The 13,763-nt window shown below is 40.6% G+C and overlaps 1 protein-coding gene across 4 annotated transcripts in view; it reads left to right on the plus strand.

The window, feature by feature from the left end:
• CRAMP1 (cramped chromatin regulator homolog 1) overlaps positions 1 to 13,763 on the plus strand; it is a 52,223-nt gene that overhangs the window by 19,369 nt on the left and 19,091 nt on the right. For all 4 annotated transcript variants that reach the window (XM_056334999.1, XM_056334998.1, XM_056334995.1 and 1 more), the window contains exons 6-10: positions 307 to 355; positions 8,066 to 8,151; positions 8,901 to 9,024; positions 10,111 to 10,192; positions 11,212 to 12,477. In XM_056334999.1, coding sequence (XP_056190974.1) covers positions 307 to 355; positions 8,066 to 8,151; positions 8,901 to 9,024; positions 10,111 to 10,192; positions 11,212 to 12,477 — 1,607 coding nt within the window. The remainder of the gene's footprint in view (positions 1 to 306; positions 356 to 8,065; positions 8,152 to 8,900; positions 9,025 to 10,110; positions 10,193 to 11,211; positions 12,478 to 13,763) is intronic.

Raw genomic sequence — 13,763 nt, forward strand, 5'->3', positions numbered from 1 at the left:
GGTTGAGCAGGAAGATGAAGTTTTTCTTTAATGCTGCCGTATCAGACTAAAGCCCAGCAACCCAAGATGACTGTAGCATCTAAACTAGGGTCATTTTATCCATGAGTAAAACATAGTTTGCATGGTGAGGATCATGTAACGCACATTATGAAAACAGAAACTTTTCAGGATGGGTATGTTATAGCACTTTTTGCAAGTTAGTCCTGTGTGAGAAGAAAATGTAATAGCTTTGAAAACTGAACAGGACACAAAAAAAGGTCATGACTTTAAATCCTAATTCACTGTGTTATCCCATTTCATGTAAAGGTATGGATGACAAGAATGCAGCTAAACTCAATGAGCTCATTCAAGCTGGGTAAGTAAGAACTTATTCCTGAAACTCTTAAAAATGGGTTGTTCAGCAGCGTGACTGTTGAACTGGTCATCCAGAGTCTAAGGGGCGTTTCTTACTTTTTTAGAGCTGCTGTTTGACATTTTCCATTCTTAGTTTTTGTGTGGATTTTTCGGATTTTATGCCACTTTTCCATGAAGCTATTAATTGTTACTAGTAAGAAGTGATGGGTGAAGTTTTAAGGAGGTAATGAAATGAGAGTTCTTTACTGACAGAACTTGTTGATTCACTGTAGGTGATATAGATTCATAGAATCGTTTAGGTTGGAAAGACCTCTGAGATCATCAAGTCCAACCGTTAAGCCAGTACTACCAAGTGCACCATTAAACCATGCCCCTGAGCACCACATCTACATGTCTTTAAATACCTCCAGGGATGGTGACTCCACCACCTCCCTGGGCTACCTGTCCCAGGGCTTGGTGGCCATTTCAGTGAAGAAATTTTTCCTAATACCCAATGTAAACTCTCTGGCACAGCTTAAGGCCATTTCCTCTTGTCTTGTTGCTTGGGAGACAAGACTGACTCCCACCTCACCACAGCCTTCTTTCAAGTCGTTGTAGACAGTGATCAGGCCCCCCTTGAGCCTCCTTTTCTCCAGGCTGAGCACCCCTGGTTCCCTCAGCCGCTCCTCATCAGACTCGTGCCCCAGCCCCTTCCCCAGCTCCGTTGCCCATCTCTGGACACGCTCCAGCCCCTCCGCGGCTGTCTTGTAGTGAGGGTTCATCTCCAAACAGTTCTGCCATCAGTGCTCAGGAGTCCTGACTTTCATACCTGAAACAACTCTTCCAGTACACTATAGGTGTCAGCATTCCAGTTGCTTCTGCATCTCCTTGACTTTAGGAATGAGTATTCTCTTTTACTTCAAGAAAGAATTACGGGATTTGGGGGTTCAGTCTTGGCAATATACTTCTAGAATGCAGAGCAACTTCTAACCCCTTCTGCAGTTAAAAACGTATCGGGTATTCCCTTCTTTCTATGTAAAATTTTTTGTGCTTCTAGAATTTGTGTATTCTGTAGTGAAATCTCTTTCAAAGGATATTAAGGAGTGTGATCATTAAGCAGGCATCACTCGGCATGCTCAGCAGGCATTGGTTTTTCCTAATAGTGTCTTTTAAAAAAGAGATCTGAAAATAGTAGTATTTTCTGTCTGTTACAGATTCCTTTTTACTTTGGCATTTGTGCTTTCAGGGTGCTTCATTGTAGCAGAGGCATTATTGATGAAGTAAACTTTCCTGTAAACAGGAAGAGTATGCTCACTCAGCAGCTGCTGACTTTTTGACTTTTACCTTTCCTAAAATGGGTGTTTGTGTTGTGCCTTCTGTTGGTCACAAGCTGAGTTTCCAGAGGGCTCCTTATGGTTTATTAACTTTTCATCTCCTGGGAGATGCACTTTGTACAGTGTACTTTTGTAGTTGCAGGTCTTGAATGTGATTATTTATGAAATCACTTCATTTTTTTTTGTTAACGGCCAGGTTTGAAATTAGAAGAGAAATTGCCATTTGGTTTGGCTTTTTTACAAGAAAATTCTAGCAGTAAGTTTTTGTGTATAACAAAATTATTCTTAAAGCAAATTACTTCTTTAAATTGGAGTTATCAGTTAAAATGGGCCTAGGATGAGCCTTTTTTCCCTAGTGTCCTGAATATCTCTAGAGTTCAGGATATATAGGCAGTCATTTTGGTCTCTCTGCATTGTGCCGGGGAGATTTTCTATTACTGTGTCATCCAAATACAGTAAACCAGAATAAGACTTGACTTTCAGCAAGCTGTGGTAGCATCAGTCTAGCACTGCATGATTAAGGCTGATTGATTGCATGATTAGCTGTTCTAATCAGTTGTATAATAAGGGCTAATGATTTCTATGAAGTGTAGGTGTTCATTCTATAAAGGCCAGTCTTGTAACGGAGCATTTTGAAAACAGGAGTCTTTGCATTTGAAAATACTAATGCAGTCTTCTAACCAAAAGCTATAGTGCGTGTAACATTGACGTTCTTGGGCAGCTCAGAAATTGTTGCCCTTGCACAGGCTTTTTGACTACCAGATGGAAGACACATCTTTGCCTGCCTTTTCTCCTGCATCACTTAACCCGTTTGGTGGGTAAACCTTGTCGGCCAAAGAGGAGCAAACCATGAAACCATGCAGGGGAGCAATGTTCACAATTTCATAGCCATTACCACCTGGATGTCTACACCATTTGAATTCATTCCCTGCATGTGCATGGCAGCTTCATATCTCACACAAGTGAACGCATTGCGTATATCCCATTTGGTTAAACTTTACATCTTGCTCAGTGATGGTACAATTCTACGATCCCCCTCTCTATTTATTTGTAAGCAAGGGGTTTTTTTTTTTGTGTGGTGTGTTTTTTTTTTTTTCAGTTCATAACATTTTTCTTTCAAGGGTGATACTCCTTTTACTCTGAGTGCAGTGCGCTTTGTAAGGCTTGTCGCTATGTTGAAAGTGGTGAGTGAAAGTAAATCCAAAGTGTTAAAAATAGGGAATGTGAACATTCATTATTCTGTTGATCTTCTCCTGAAGTAGGTAAACATTGGAGCTACCTAGCTAATTTATTTGCAGGGTGACTCTAGACCCTGGAGTTACATATTCTTATTTCAGTGCTTATTTTGCTTAGGTTACACATCTTCTCTGGCTTTCTGTAATAATTACATGGCGTATGGAAAAACAAATGATGCTATGAGGTGCTCATAAGAAAACCATGTTTAAAATCTGAGCTTATAACCTGGGTCATAGATACTAAGTAGTGCCTGAAAACTTAATCAACGGGCTGTTTCAAATAATGGCAAAATTTGTGTGTGAAATGTCGCTGTTTGGTCACTGAAGTTAAGGCCATTCACTGCTATACTTGTCCTCAGAATTTCAGTAACGTGAAATCAGGCTAGACTGTAGCCTTTGGTATGGTTGTAATTGAATGAATTAGGGATCTTTTAGAAATAGGTCAAAGTGTAGGTATTTATAAATGCAAGGGGAAGGTAAGAACTGTTCTGTCAGCCTTTATAACTGGTCTGAGTAGCCTGGCGAACTCAGGTCAACGCTGGCCCCCATGAGCTGCTTAAAGAAGGTTTCACAATCATTAAGCAGGACAGCTATGAAGCAAAGCTCGCTCAGAAATTATAGGGAATCTGAATCACTTTGTCCAGTCCTTTGCTATAATAAAAAATTAGCAACAACAAGATGTTGTGGGATTGTGTGATTGGGATATATAACAAGAAACAAAGATTTATGGCAGTGTATGAGAACTGCTTAGAAACCTATTTAACTAAATATAAACCAAAGTTGTTCTGTTTTGTTTCACTTTTAGGAGTGAAACATTTGTATTTAACTTAGGTTTTGCAACAGTCTTACATGTAATAAAAAACAGCACTTGAAGAAACATAATTTCTGGATATCTTTAAATCTGTAGGATTTGTGGATGAGTTTTAAAAAAACAAACCACATCAAGCACATAATTAAATACCATAAATACGCAACAGTTAAAGCACAGTACTACTCAGTGTTTGTGGGTGTATGTGTTTTTGCCCTGCAACCTGAGAGGCTCTTAATATCACAAGTAAGAAAGACCCTTAAAGACAGAAACTTTTAACAGGCATCGATTGATCCGTCTCATTCAGTTCCTGGGTGTGCATTATGTGGAGTGGGAGTGATCCTTCGTTGCCTTTGATTTCCTTGTAAAAGCTGTTTGGCATGCTGAAGGGGAAATTGTAACTCTAAAAAATCTTGATAATAAACCGGCAATTAATCCTGAAAAAATTCATTTATAAAAACGATCATTTTAAGGAGGCAGAATATGCTCTTGGTGTCAAGTTATATTAGTAGTTCTTAATGAATATTCAGTAGAATAACTGGGTTTATTTACTATTTTCTGCATTTGGAAACATCCAGGATCTAGTTAAGAAAAGGAAATAAGTACTTTTAAGCTAAGAGTTGTTCTGTTGCAGGCTGACGTCTTTTTACTGTGCTTTTCAGTTAGAACTATTCTTTTCCCAGGCTTCTAGTTGTGGATTTCAATTAGGAAACTAGTCTGTAAATACATTTAATTTTATATTAGTTTAAAGAATAACCTATTATCAGACTCTCCCTACATGGCTTGAAACCCATCATCCTTTATGAAAAAGGGAATTAGGGGAATTATTCCTGAGTCACCAGGCAGAATATCTAAATTTAGAGAGCTGGAATGCTACTTCTGAAATATATTTTAGGGAATAATGAAAACAAAAGTATTGATTGCTCTAGTTGTGGAAGAGTGCTGTAGTGCCAGGGTGAAAACGTCCATGTGACGTTTTTAATGCCGTTTTGTCAAATTCATGTCTTCTGTCAAATTTGCTCCTTCATTTACTGAACAGCGTACTTTGCTTGCTGACTTCTAAACTGTGTCATTCTTAACTTGGTACTTGGAATACAGGTAGGTCCTGCTTCTCTCTTAGGCCTATCAGCACGTTTACATTTGTTTTTTCCTCCAAAGGATTTTTCTCCTAGTTTTTTATATATTTTTGAAATACCTTTTCCATAATACACTAAAATGTTTTTCACATTTCTTTTTCTGGGCTTTTATCCTAGGTTTTGGTGGGTGGTTGTCCCCCTGCAGATACAAATGCAGCTAGGAGCTTATGATGCTGACCCATTGCCCATTTGTGAGCTGCTCTGTGGTAGTAACAGGTAGTGAGTGTCTGCAACCCAAGGTGCAGCTGAGCAGCTGGTAGACAAATTGATCAAGAACCACTTCCAGGAAGCCTGACTCAATTTTGAATGCTTTATAACCAACTAGTTAGGCTCTTTTTAAAAGAAATAGAAAATATGGAAAATGAATAGCAATGCTTTTCTTCCTCCTTTTTTTCTTGATCGGATTAGCTCAGCTGTTCTTGGTGGATCAAATTAGCCTTTTGAGCATTCAGGCCCTTCTTTTATTCACCTTCGAGTCACGTGGTGGAAAAATTTCCACAAAGCTCCGTTTTATATAGTCATATCAATTAATCTAAGAAGAAATAATTTCTTCCCACAAACCCCTCCTCACTTATACCCTGTGTTACAGTTAAAATAATAATAATAATAATGCTGTTTCTGACTCTTCACTTGCATGGAGCTATTTCAAGGGCACATTTGATGAAAAGGCATTGCATTAGCTAAAATCAAGATGCAGGAGGGGAGTCTAAGCTCACAGAAGTAGTTATAAGAATTTGTGGTCCTAAAGTAGCGTAAATTTGCAATCTAGCATCCTGTTTCAAAGTGCATTGCATTACTGGATTTATTTTCCCTAGCTTTAGTGGATTCTATATGAGGCTGTTAGGGAACTGTGTTCTCCACTAGAACAGGAGGGAACATCTAGGCATGTATTCACTAAGCAAGGGAATCATTACAGCAGTTCTGATTGCTATAATGCTGTAACTAACTCCTTGCAAGAACAAGGAAGACAATAGTTGTGGCATGTTCATGCAGCAGCATTGTTTTCCATACAGCCATTCTATTGCATTCCCAGACTCTGCATCTTTTAGCAGCTGGGTGCGTTCATGCATCCTGTTATCTCAACATGAGCTTTAGAAAATTACTTGGTGATGAACAGCATTAGTGGTAGTGGAGTAAATGTAGTTTTCATTGGATCCCTGTAGTTAAAGGCAAAAGGTATTTGTTGTGAATCATGAGGGTGTGTTACTTCAGTGTAAAACTGTGTAACAGGAAGAGTGATTTCTAGGAGCTACAATCAAAGCTGAAGACTAAGTCCTCAGCTGTTTTTTTCAGTTTCTGTTCTTGGAGGAAGTAATAAGCACTGGAAAAAAGAAATGTAATGTATCTAGAGTTTATTTGCTGAAAATTCTCTAGGTTCTGGCAGATCCTTCAGGATTTTTACTAGGCACATTTATACTGGGCAACTGCTCCTGACTGCTGGCTTAGATGAAAGTTTGGGCTCATGAAGAAAAGCAGAGATTCTCCACCTAAAGATTCAAACCCAAGAGAGAAACTGTCAAAACACTGACCAGCTGAATTGGAGAACAGCAGAGTTTGTAGTAGAGTTTCCTGTCTTCATACATTGCAGTCCCCGTTAACTTGACGTAAGTGAGTGTGGGTTGATTCATACTGATCTTGTCCTCATTTGTATTGAAACTTGGTTTATTTACACATTAAAAAAAAAGAGAGAGCTAGCTAGCTACATATGATTGAAGTTGTTTTCAAGAGATTTATTATCTAAAAAATGCTGATTTTATGATAAAATCATGTCTGCGCTTTAATATAATGACAGGAGGATATTGAGCCTCATACGTTAAGGCTAAGGTGTCAGTTTTAATGACCAGGAGGAAGTTTTACCTTTCAATGTTACCTTATGTCATTTACGAGATATCCACTCTTAAGTCTTTCTACTGATGGAGATGGACTGTTGTACTTGATGGGGCTCACTATCTTCAAACAATTCAAGTTAGAATTAAGTTGGAAGAGGAAAGGTAACTGTGATGCTTCTGTTACAGCAGCTCTAGCGGTGTCTGCTGTGGCAGATGTGGAAATGGGACGCACTATTTAAAACCAGGCAAGGAGCTCCTGGGTCTTTGATATCTTAAGTAGTGCTATTGCGATTTTCTCCTCAGCACTTGAGAGCCTTTTGCTCTTTTTGTTAGTTGAGCCATCACTACTTCTGTCTCAGAGCTCTTTAGAAAGAATGAGGGCTTACACATTCCTTCTAGCTTCTGGTAGCTCATTGCAGGTTGAGGACTCTGCCCTTCCAGCCCTGGGATTTTCTGAATCTGTAGAAATTTGCAGCTTAGTAACTGAAACTTTTGAGCTGCTCACCTTATCAACTCTGTCTTTTCAGGTCTGGCTTCACTTCTGCTGCCTTTTTGCAAGTTCCCTCTTACCTGATGTGGTCTTCCTTAGGAGCATAGGAAAAAATAAGATCCTGCTGTAGGAATATTCTCTGTAATTTCTTTCACTTTACTTGCAAGGACTGGTGTTCAATCCTGCTGCTTCTATGCTAGCTGATCCTTATTGCTTGAAGTATTAGGTAGCAAATACTGCCATCAGTGACTTTGTTGGTCTCAATGTTTGCCTTTTATGTCTCTAAAAAGAAAACAGGGCTGACTGAGTGAAGAAATCAAATAGTTTCACTGTGTGAAAGCAAAAATGGCCTCTTGCTTTTAAGGATCTTTATAGCTGCTAATGTGTTATTAAGCTAAAAGCCAGTGAAATCATGCTGTAAAAGTTACTTTGTTCAGAACCCCACACAAGCTCTTAGACCTCATTTCTACAACAGATGTGGTGTTGATATTCCAGAATGGAAGATTCTTCAGAAACTTCAGACTTTTTCTTCCTATAATTGAGAGTTAGGAGTATAAAAAGGAGACTAAAGCAAACCCACTTGTCTTTTTTGAAGATTCTGTCTCTGAGGGTACCCTTCAAGTGAAGTAACATAATTCTGGTCCACTTTTTTAAATAGCACTCCCTAAGTGGACAGCCTGGTGTTTCATGAAAGTCTGGAAGAGGAGGGTCGAAGAGTAGCATTTCTATAATGAAAAGTAAGGGGATAGAAAAGATTGAATGCCTTCGTGACTCTGCTCTGCAAACCCATACATTTCTTTGTTCATTCTTATAGCCATAATTGTATTTGGCTCTGTGCCCCTAGTATCTATGTATTCATGTTAATGGTACCTGTAAATACTTATTTTTCAATCTATCCAGGGCTACGACTGTTCGTTACAAAGGCAGAAACCTTCGTATCAAAGCTCCGATGTGCAGGGCTTTGAAGAAACTCTGTGATCCAGATGGTAAGTAAGACACACTGGAACGTGAAAGGATTTTAACAGATGGCCAGAGGAATATGAGAGTCGGCCTGTTTTGACGTGTATGTCACTGGCAGGGAAGCTTGTGCTATTTCACATTTGTGCTGGGCACAGATATGTCCCTATTGTCTTATTTATCCTGTTTGTGTGTATAATTCCAATAGCTTTAGGACTCACCCAGCTCTCTTAAGTCTTGGAGTATGTCACTAGCTAAATTGAAAAGGAAATGGCTGCACCAGACAAGATCACTACTGCTTTACCAGTTGTGCTTTCACTGTATGTGAAGTTTAGTCTCTTGTGCCAGTGAATAAGAGCAGTGTTGTTTAGCACTGTGCATTTTTCAACTTTTTTTTACCATTTCCAGTTCAGCTAAGTCATTTTGGAGGGTTTTTAAAATATTTTTTTTCTTCCTCTTCCTTCCCCTCCCCCCAATAAGTAGAATCAATGCAGTTTAAAGGTCTGAAATACTGTACAAAGTTTCCAGCCACCTGATTTTGACACTGCTTGTTCAACTGGAAGCTCCAGTACTACTGCAGTGTCCAAGGGAAAAAAATAAACCTATTGGAACAGGAGGTAATATTTAAGGAAGCAGGCTCCACTGGTGAAGCTGAGCTGCCTAAGTTGTCTGTAGGTGATGCCGATGTTTGTGATGCTTTTTTTCATGTAAGTGAGCATGTAGTGTTCTGAATTGTCCTTACTTTGACCCATGCCCTTTGTGCTTTGACTCCCTTCAGGCATTAGTGATGAAGAGGACCAGAAGCCAGTACGTCTTCCTCTTAAGGTCCCTGTGGAGTTGCAGCCACGAAATAATCATGCATGGGCTAGAGTACAGAGTCTTGCCCAGAATCCACGGCTTAGGTAATGAAGAACTGACTGTGGTGCTCAGAATATAAAAGGGAAATACATGAGCAGCATTCTAGCATCTTCCCTTCTCCTCAGGGTTCTCTATGCCAACTGTGCAGTTCATTTTGATCATGCAGTTTGCCTAAATGTCCTTATTCTGGAGGCTTTGTCCAGCCAGAGTACCATTGCTGTAAACATGAGGTATCAAGAGTTGAAAATTAATTACCACTGTTCTTTATATCTTTTGAGTAATGATGGGAGGTACTAGAGTTGGAGATGAGTGGCACTTTGTGCCACTTACACCCAGTTATCAGAGCAGAGTGCAAGTAAAATGGAGATACCATGAAAACAGAGGCACAGGGGAGGGAGAAGTAAAACAATGGTCAGAGGCACCTGCCCCCAGACTCTGAACATGTCAACTGCAACACAGTGATACTAGCAGAAAGGAAGGTATTTGTAGCTTAATCTCCTCCCTGAAAAATGTAGTTGGTACTGTTGTTCCAGTGTCATCAGTGGCTGTTCATCCTAGTACTTGCATCTAGTCCAAAACTCAGGGCAGAAAACACAAGGCCTCTGTGATGTTGATTGTTCTTTGCAATAATGGAGTACTTCAGTGCCATGACCAAAGGTCATGCAGAGCGGAGAAGGAAGACATTTAGCATTAGGTTTATTTTGTAAAATGCTTTGAGAGCAAAAAGTAAATGTTTGGGGTTTTTTTTGTGACCCTTTCTCTTTGTTTCTGTACTTCTTGTAGTAGCTTTGTGCCTCGCCTGCACTTTGGCAGTTTAGCTAAATCTTGCCATCTTTTCCTATCTTTTTTGATCTGGAAAAACTTAAATCTGACTGTCATGATTGAAGATACATCTGATAGGCTTTGAGATCTTTCTCAGTTGTGAGTTACCTAGATTTTAAAGTTGTGGGATAAGATTTGTTTTCCTTGGTTCTTTTTCTTAGAGCTTGGGAGTGATTGGTCTGTTCTCTGTGCTTGTGTTATAGAACGCCAGTTTCTTCCTTTAATTCCCATTCTAGCATCCAGCCTGTGACTTGAACTTCTGCTGATGTTTTTTCTCTGTTCCCTTGCTTTGTTTATCTTGCGTGCAGGATGATTGTGGAGTTACATCGGAAGGTCTCCAGCCTCATTGAGTTTCTGAAGCAGAAGTGGGCTCTCCATGAAGTGCGAATTGTATCCTTTTTCTGCATAGTCTGTTCTGTATGCTGTGTCCTGGACGCAATTCCCTTCCTATTCTAAGTTCATTTTTGCATCGGAAATGTGAATCTACCTCATAAATTTAGCAGCTCGTGGTTAGTAAAGGTACAGGTCAGTATCTTGTCATCACTAATGGAACCTTTCATGGGAAATACCACAATATTCCACTTTTACCTCAACTTTTCTCTGCTATGATCCCCTGAAAAGCTAGTTAGTAACAAATGAAACTCCCTGCCTTTACTTCATTTCTTTAAGCAGTGGTCTTAATCTTTTTCGTTATAGACGGGTGACCACCACAGAAACCTGGATAATAACTGATGATTTTGTTTCCAGTTTTAGCAAAGAGATCAAGGACAGGTCTTTCCACTTGCTTTATGCAGTTTCACCAAATGAAGGCTTAAGCTTCTTCTCTAGGTAGCTGCTGCTGCCTTTTACGTATCTATACACTGCCTGAGCCATACAATATTAGAGATACCTCTGAACTTTGATCCATGGGAGTAGAAAGATTTGTGAGTTAATAGCCGTTCTGTCTTCCTGGTTGACTGGTATGCTATATATCCTGTTCTTAGTCCTTTAATTCAGGCTTTTCTTTTTAATTTTTGAGCCTGGAAAAAGTAGCAGCATAGCACTCGAAACTCAGAATGATGTCAAAACATGCAAGATGGAAGTTACTGCACAGAAAGGGGAGTCTGTTTTGCTATGCAGTGACTTTGGGGTTTTTTGCTTGATTTTGTTGGGGTTTATTAGTTGATTGGGTGTTCTCACAATTACAGTGGTGAGGGAAGCAGAGGTAAGTAATTTTGTCTGCAACAGAAATTTAGTTTGTGCTTGTAGCACAAAAGGACTTAATTTCCGATCATAGTGTCTTCATATCTATGCTGAATAGAGATCAGCTACTTTTTTTTTTTTTTTTTTTTTAACTTGCAGAATAGGCTACCAGCTGCTTTATTGGAAGGGGCAGATGATTGTTGTATTCTTTGACACATCTTTTTTAGCGTAAAACACTAGAAGAACGGCAACTTCAAGACTCCAGAGACTCAGAAACAAGAGGCAGCTTCTCAGAGGAGAAAGTCATGCTCCATCTCTTTCCAGGAGAGAATTGTACACTTACTCCACTGCCTGGGGTAGCCAGAGTAGTCCACTCCAAGGCTTTCTGCACAGTGCATTGGCAGGAAACTGGCAAATGCAAACAAAACACGAAAGACTCTCACTTACTACCCCCTGCACAAATCCTAGGTATACAGAGTGGTCAGGGGACAGCTAGGGGACAGCTAAAATACATGCGGGGAACAGAAGGTAAGGGTGTTGGAAGGGCAGAGAGCACTACAGAGTCAAGCAGAACCTCTCAGCCCACAGCTGAGGTTTCTGCAAGTGCTGAAGATGGTGCCCCAGAGCCTGGCCTGGTGGAAGGAACAGCTTCAAATCTCGGCATCGCTAATTCTCTCCAAAAGCCACCTTCTGGACTTCAAGATCCAGGAGGGAACCATGAAAAGCTGAGCTCAGTGGCCTTCTGTGTGGAGGGCAGGGAGGCCCCGGCTAGTGAGCAAGCAACTGTGCTACCATCGTGCGGCACAGCTTGTGCTTGCAATAAGATCCCTGATGTGGAGGAACTTTCTCTGCTTGATCCATTCCCACGGTACATGAAGTCCTGTCAGGACCTGATCGTCCCAGAGAAATGTTCTTGCACAGACAAACTGCCTGTGAAAGACTCTGCTCCAGCAGCTGGCGAGACTTCTCCTGTGGCCATTCCAAGTGGGAGGAGCACAGAGACACCCGACTCCTATTCACAGCTACCGAGAGGTGGTGCGGCTTCACCTGGCAGTGGCCCATCTAGATACGAAACTCAGGCTAGCCACAGCCAGGGCCAGCCGCTCGATGCTTGTACCAAGGATATAACAGATGCAGTAATGGAGGATTCTCAAGAGAAGCTGGGCTCCTCATTTCCACCTCCACCTCAGGGACAATCTAGTACAAAGTCTCTCAAGGATGACCCGAGCCGGCTCTCTCAGCAGGTTAGAGAAGAAGGATGGAGTCTGCGAACTTCTGAGAGCCTTACGCTGGCTGAAGTCTACCTCATGATGGGCAAACCGAACAAGTTGCAGCTGGAATATGACTGGTTGGCTGTCTTGGAGCCAGAAACCCAGGACGCTAGGGAGCAAATGTCTGAGTCAAGTGCTGTTCCTGCATGTACCACCTTTCACAAGCAGAGACTCCTGAACTGCCTTTTAAAACTCATCTCTACCGAAGTCAATCCCAAACCAGTAAGTAGCTCTTGTTCATGCTCCAGAGGCCTGGGGAAATATTGCCCAGTCATGTTTTCATAGTCGGTGAATGACCAGCCTTGACAAGACCTTGAAGATTCCTGCATTTAAAAAAACCCCGACAAACAAAGCAACACAACTGTGCTTGCTACAGTGTGGACTTCTCCTCAATATGCTTCACTTGCTTTTTTGCACTACCTTTTAGTTTCTGGTTTGCTGTGAGTCTGTGTATTACAGTGGACATTTAATGTGACTACTGAAAAGATCAGTCATAAGGTTAGGCTAGGTGGGTGCTTTCTATTCTCTCTCAGGTTCACAGAACCATAGAACAGCCAAGTTTGGAAGGGACCTTGGAAGATCATCTGGTCCAATTTTTTGTGGGAAATAGAGCCTAGGTGACATTAATAATCCACATGAATGCTGCAACCCTTAATTTCGAATGTTTGTGGTTCAAGTTACACTAAGTGTAAATGTGAAAAGAATTTCTTTGGAATAGCGTAGGCAATATAACTGTGCCTGCCACAGTGTTTGTTGTTTTTTTTTTTTTTTAAGAAAGTTCCTGAACGCCAGGGTAGTTGTTTAACAGACCCGGGAAAATAACTTCTTCCTTAGACAGACAGCTGGGAATGAACTTGCTTTCCTTCTTGTGCATTGTAACCAATGTTTAGGATCTGCCCCTGTGATATCTGAGCAGTCATCTCCATCTAGTGCAACCAATTGAAACTTAGTAAAACATCCTTTTAAAGACCAAAAAGATACTGAATTCAACAGATCTGACTGCCTGTGATGGAGATAAAATGAGTTAAAGATACCATTTGCATCATATTCCAGCATAGGATGCAAATGTATCACTACTCCCAAACACACGCAGTTCTTTGATCTCTTTGTTGGTGCAGACTTAACCCCCCTTGGAGCTCCTTTTGATCCTGATTTTTATAGACGAAGAATGTAGGATTTTATGAACCTAAAACCATCTTTGCTCAGATGCAGCTCCAGATATAGACTTCATTTAAACTGTGAAGACTTTTGGTCTGACATCTTGCAGATCTGTGACAGTGTCTCCTCTTTTGGCATCCGCTTTTACTTCTGGTGACACATGTGACAGCCAGGGATGATGACATGATTAAACAATAACAAACTAGAAAGAAGGACATCTCCTTAGACTCAGGGAGAGAGATAGAAGAGGGGGGGGAGGAAGACCCAGCAGTTATAATTTGCAAGTGTTTACCTGTCACTTTAGCACTCTTGATATCCTAACAAAGTAGTATAGTGCTACTGAAAAATAA

This window comes from Falco biarmicus, chromosome 4 (assembly GCF_023638135.1).
Source record: "Falco biarmicus isolate bFalBia1 chromosome 4, bFalBia1.pri, whole genome shotgun sequence".
NCBI lineage: Eukaryota > Metazoa > Chordata > Aves > Falconiformes > Falconidae > Falco > Falco biarmicus.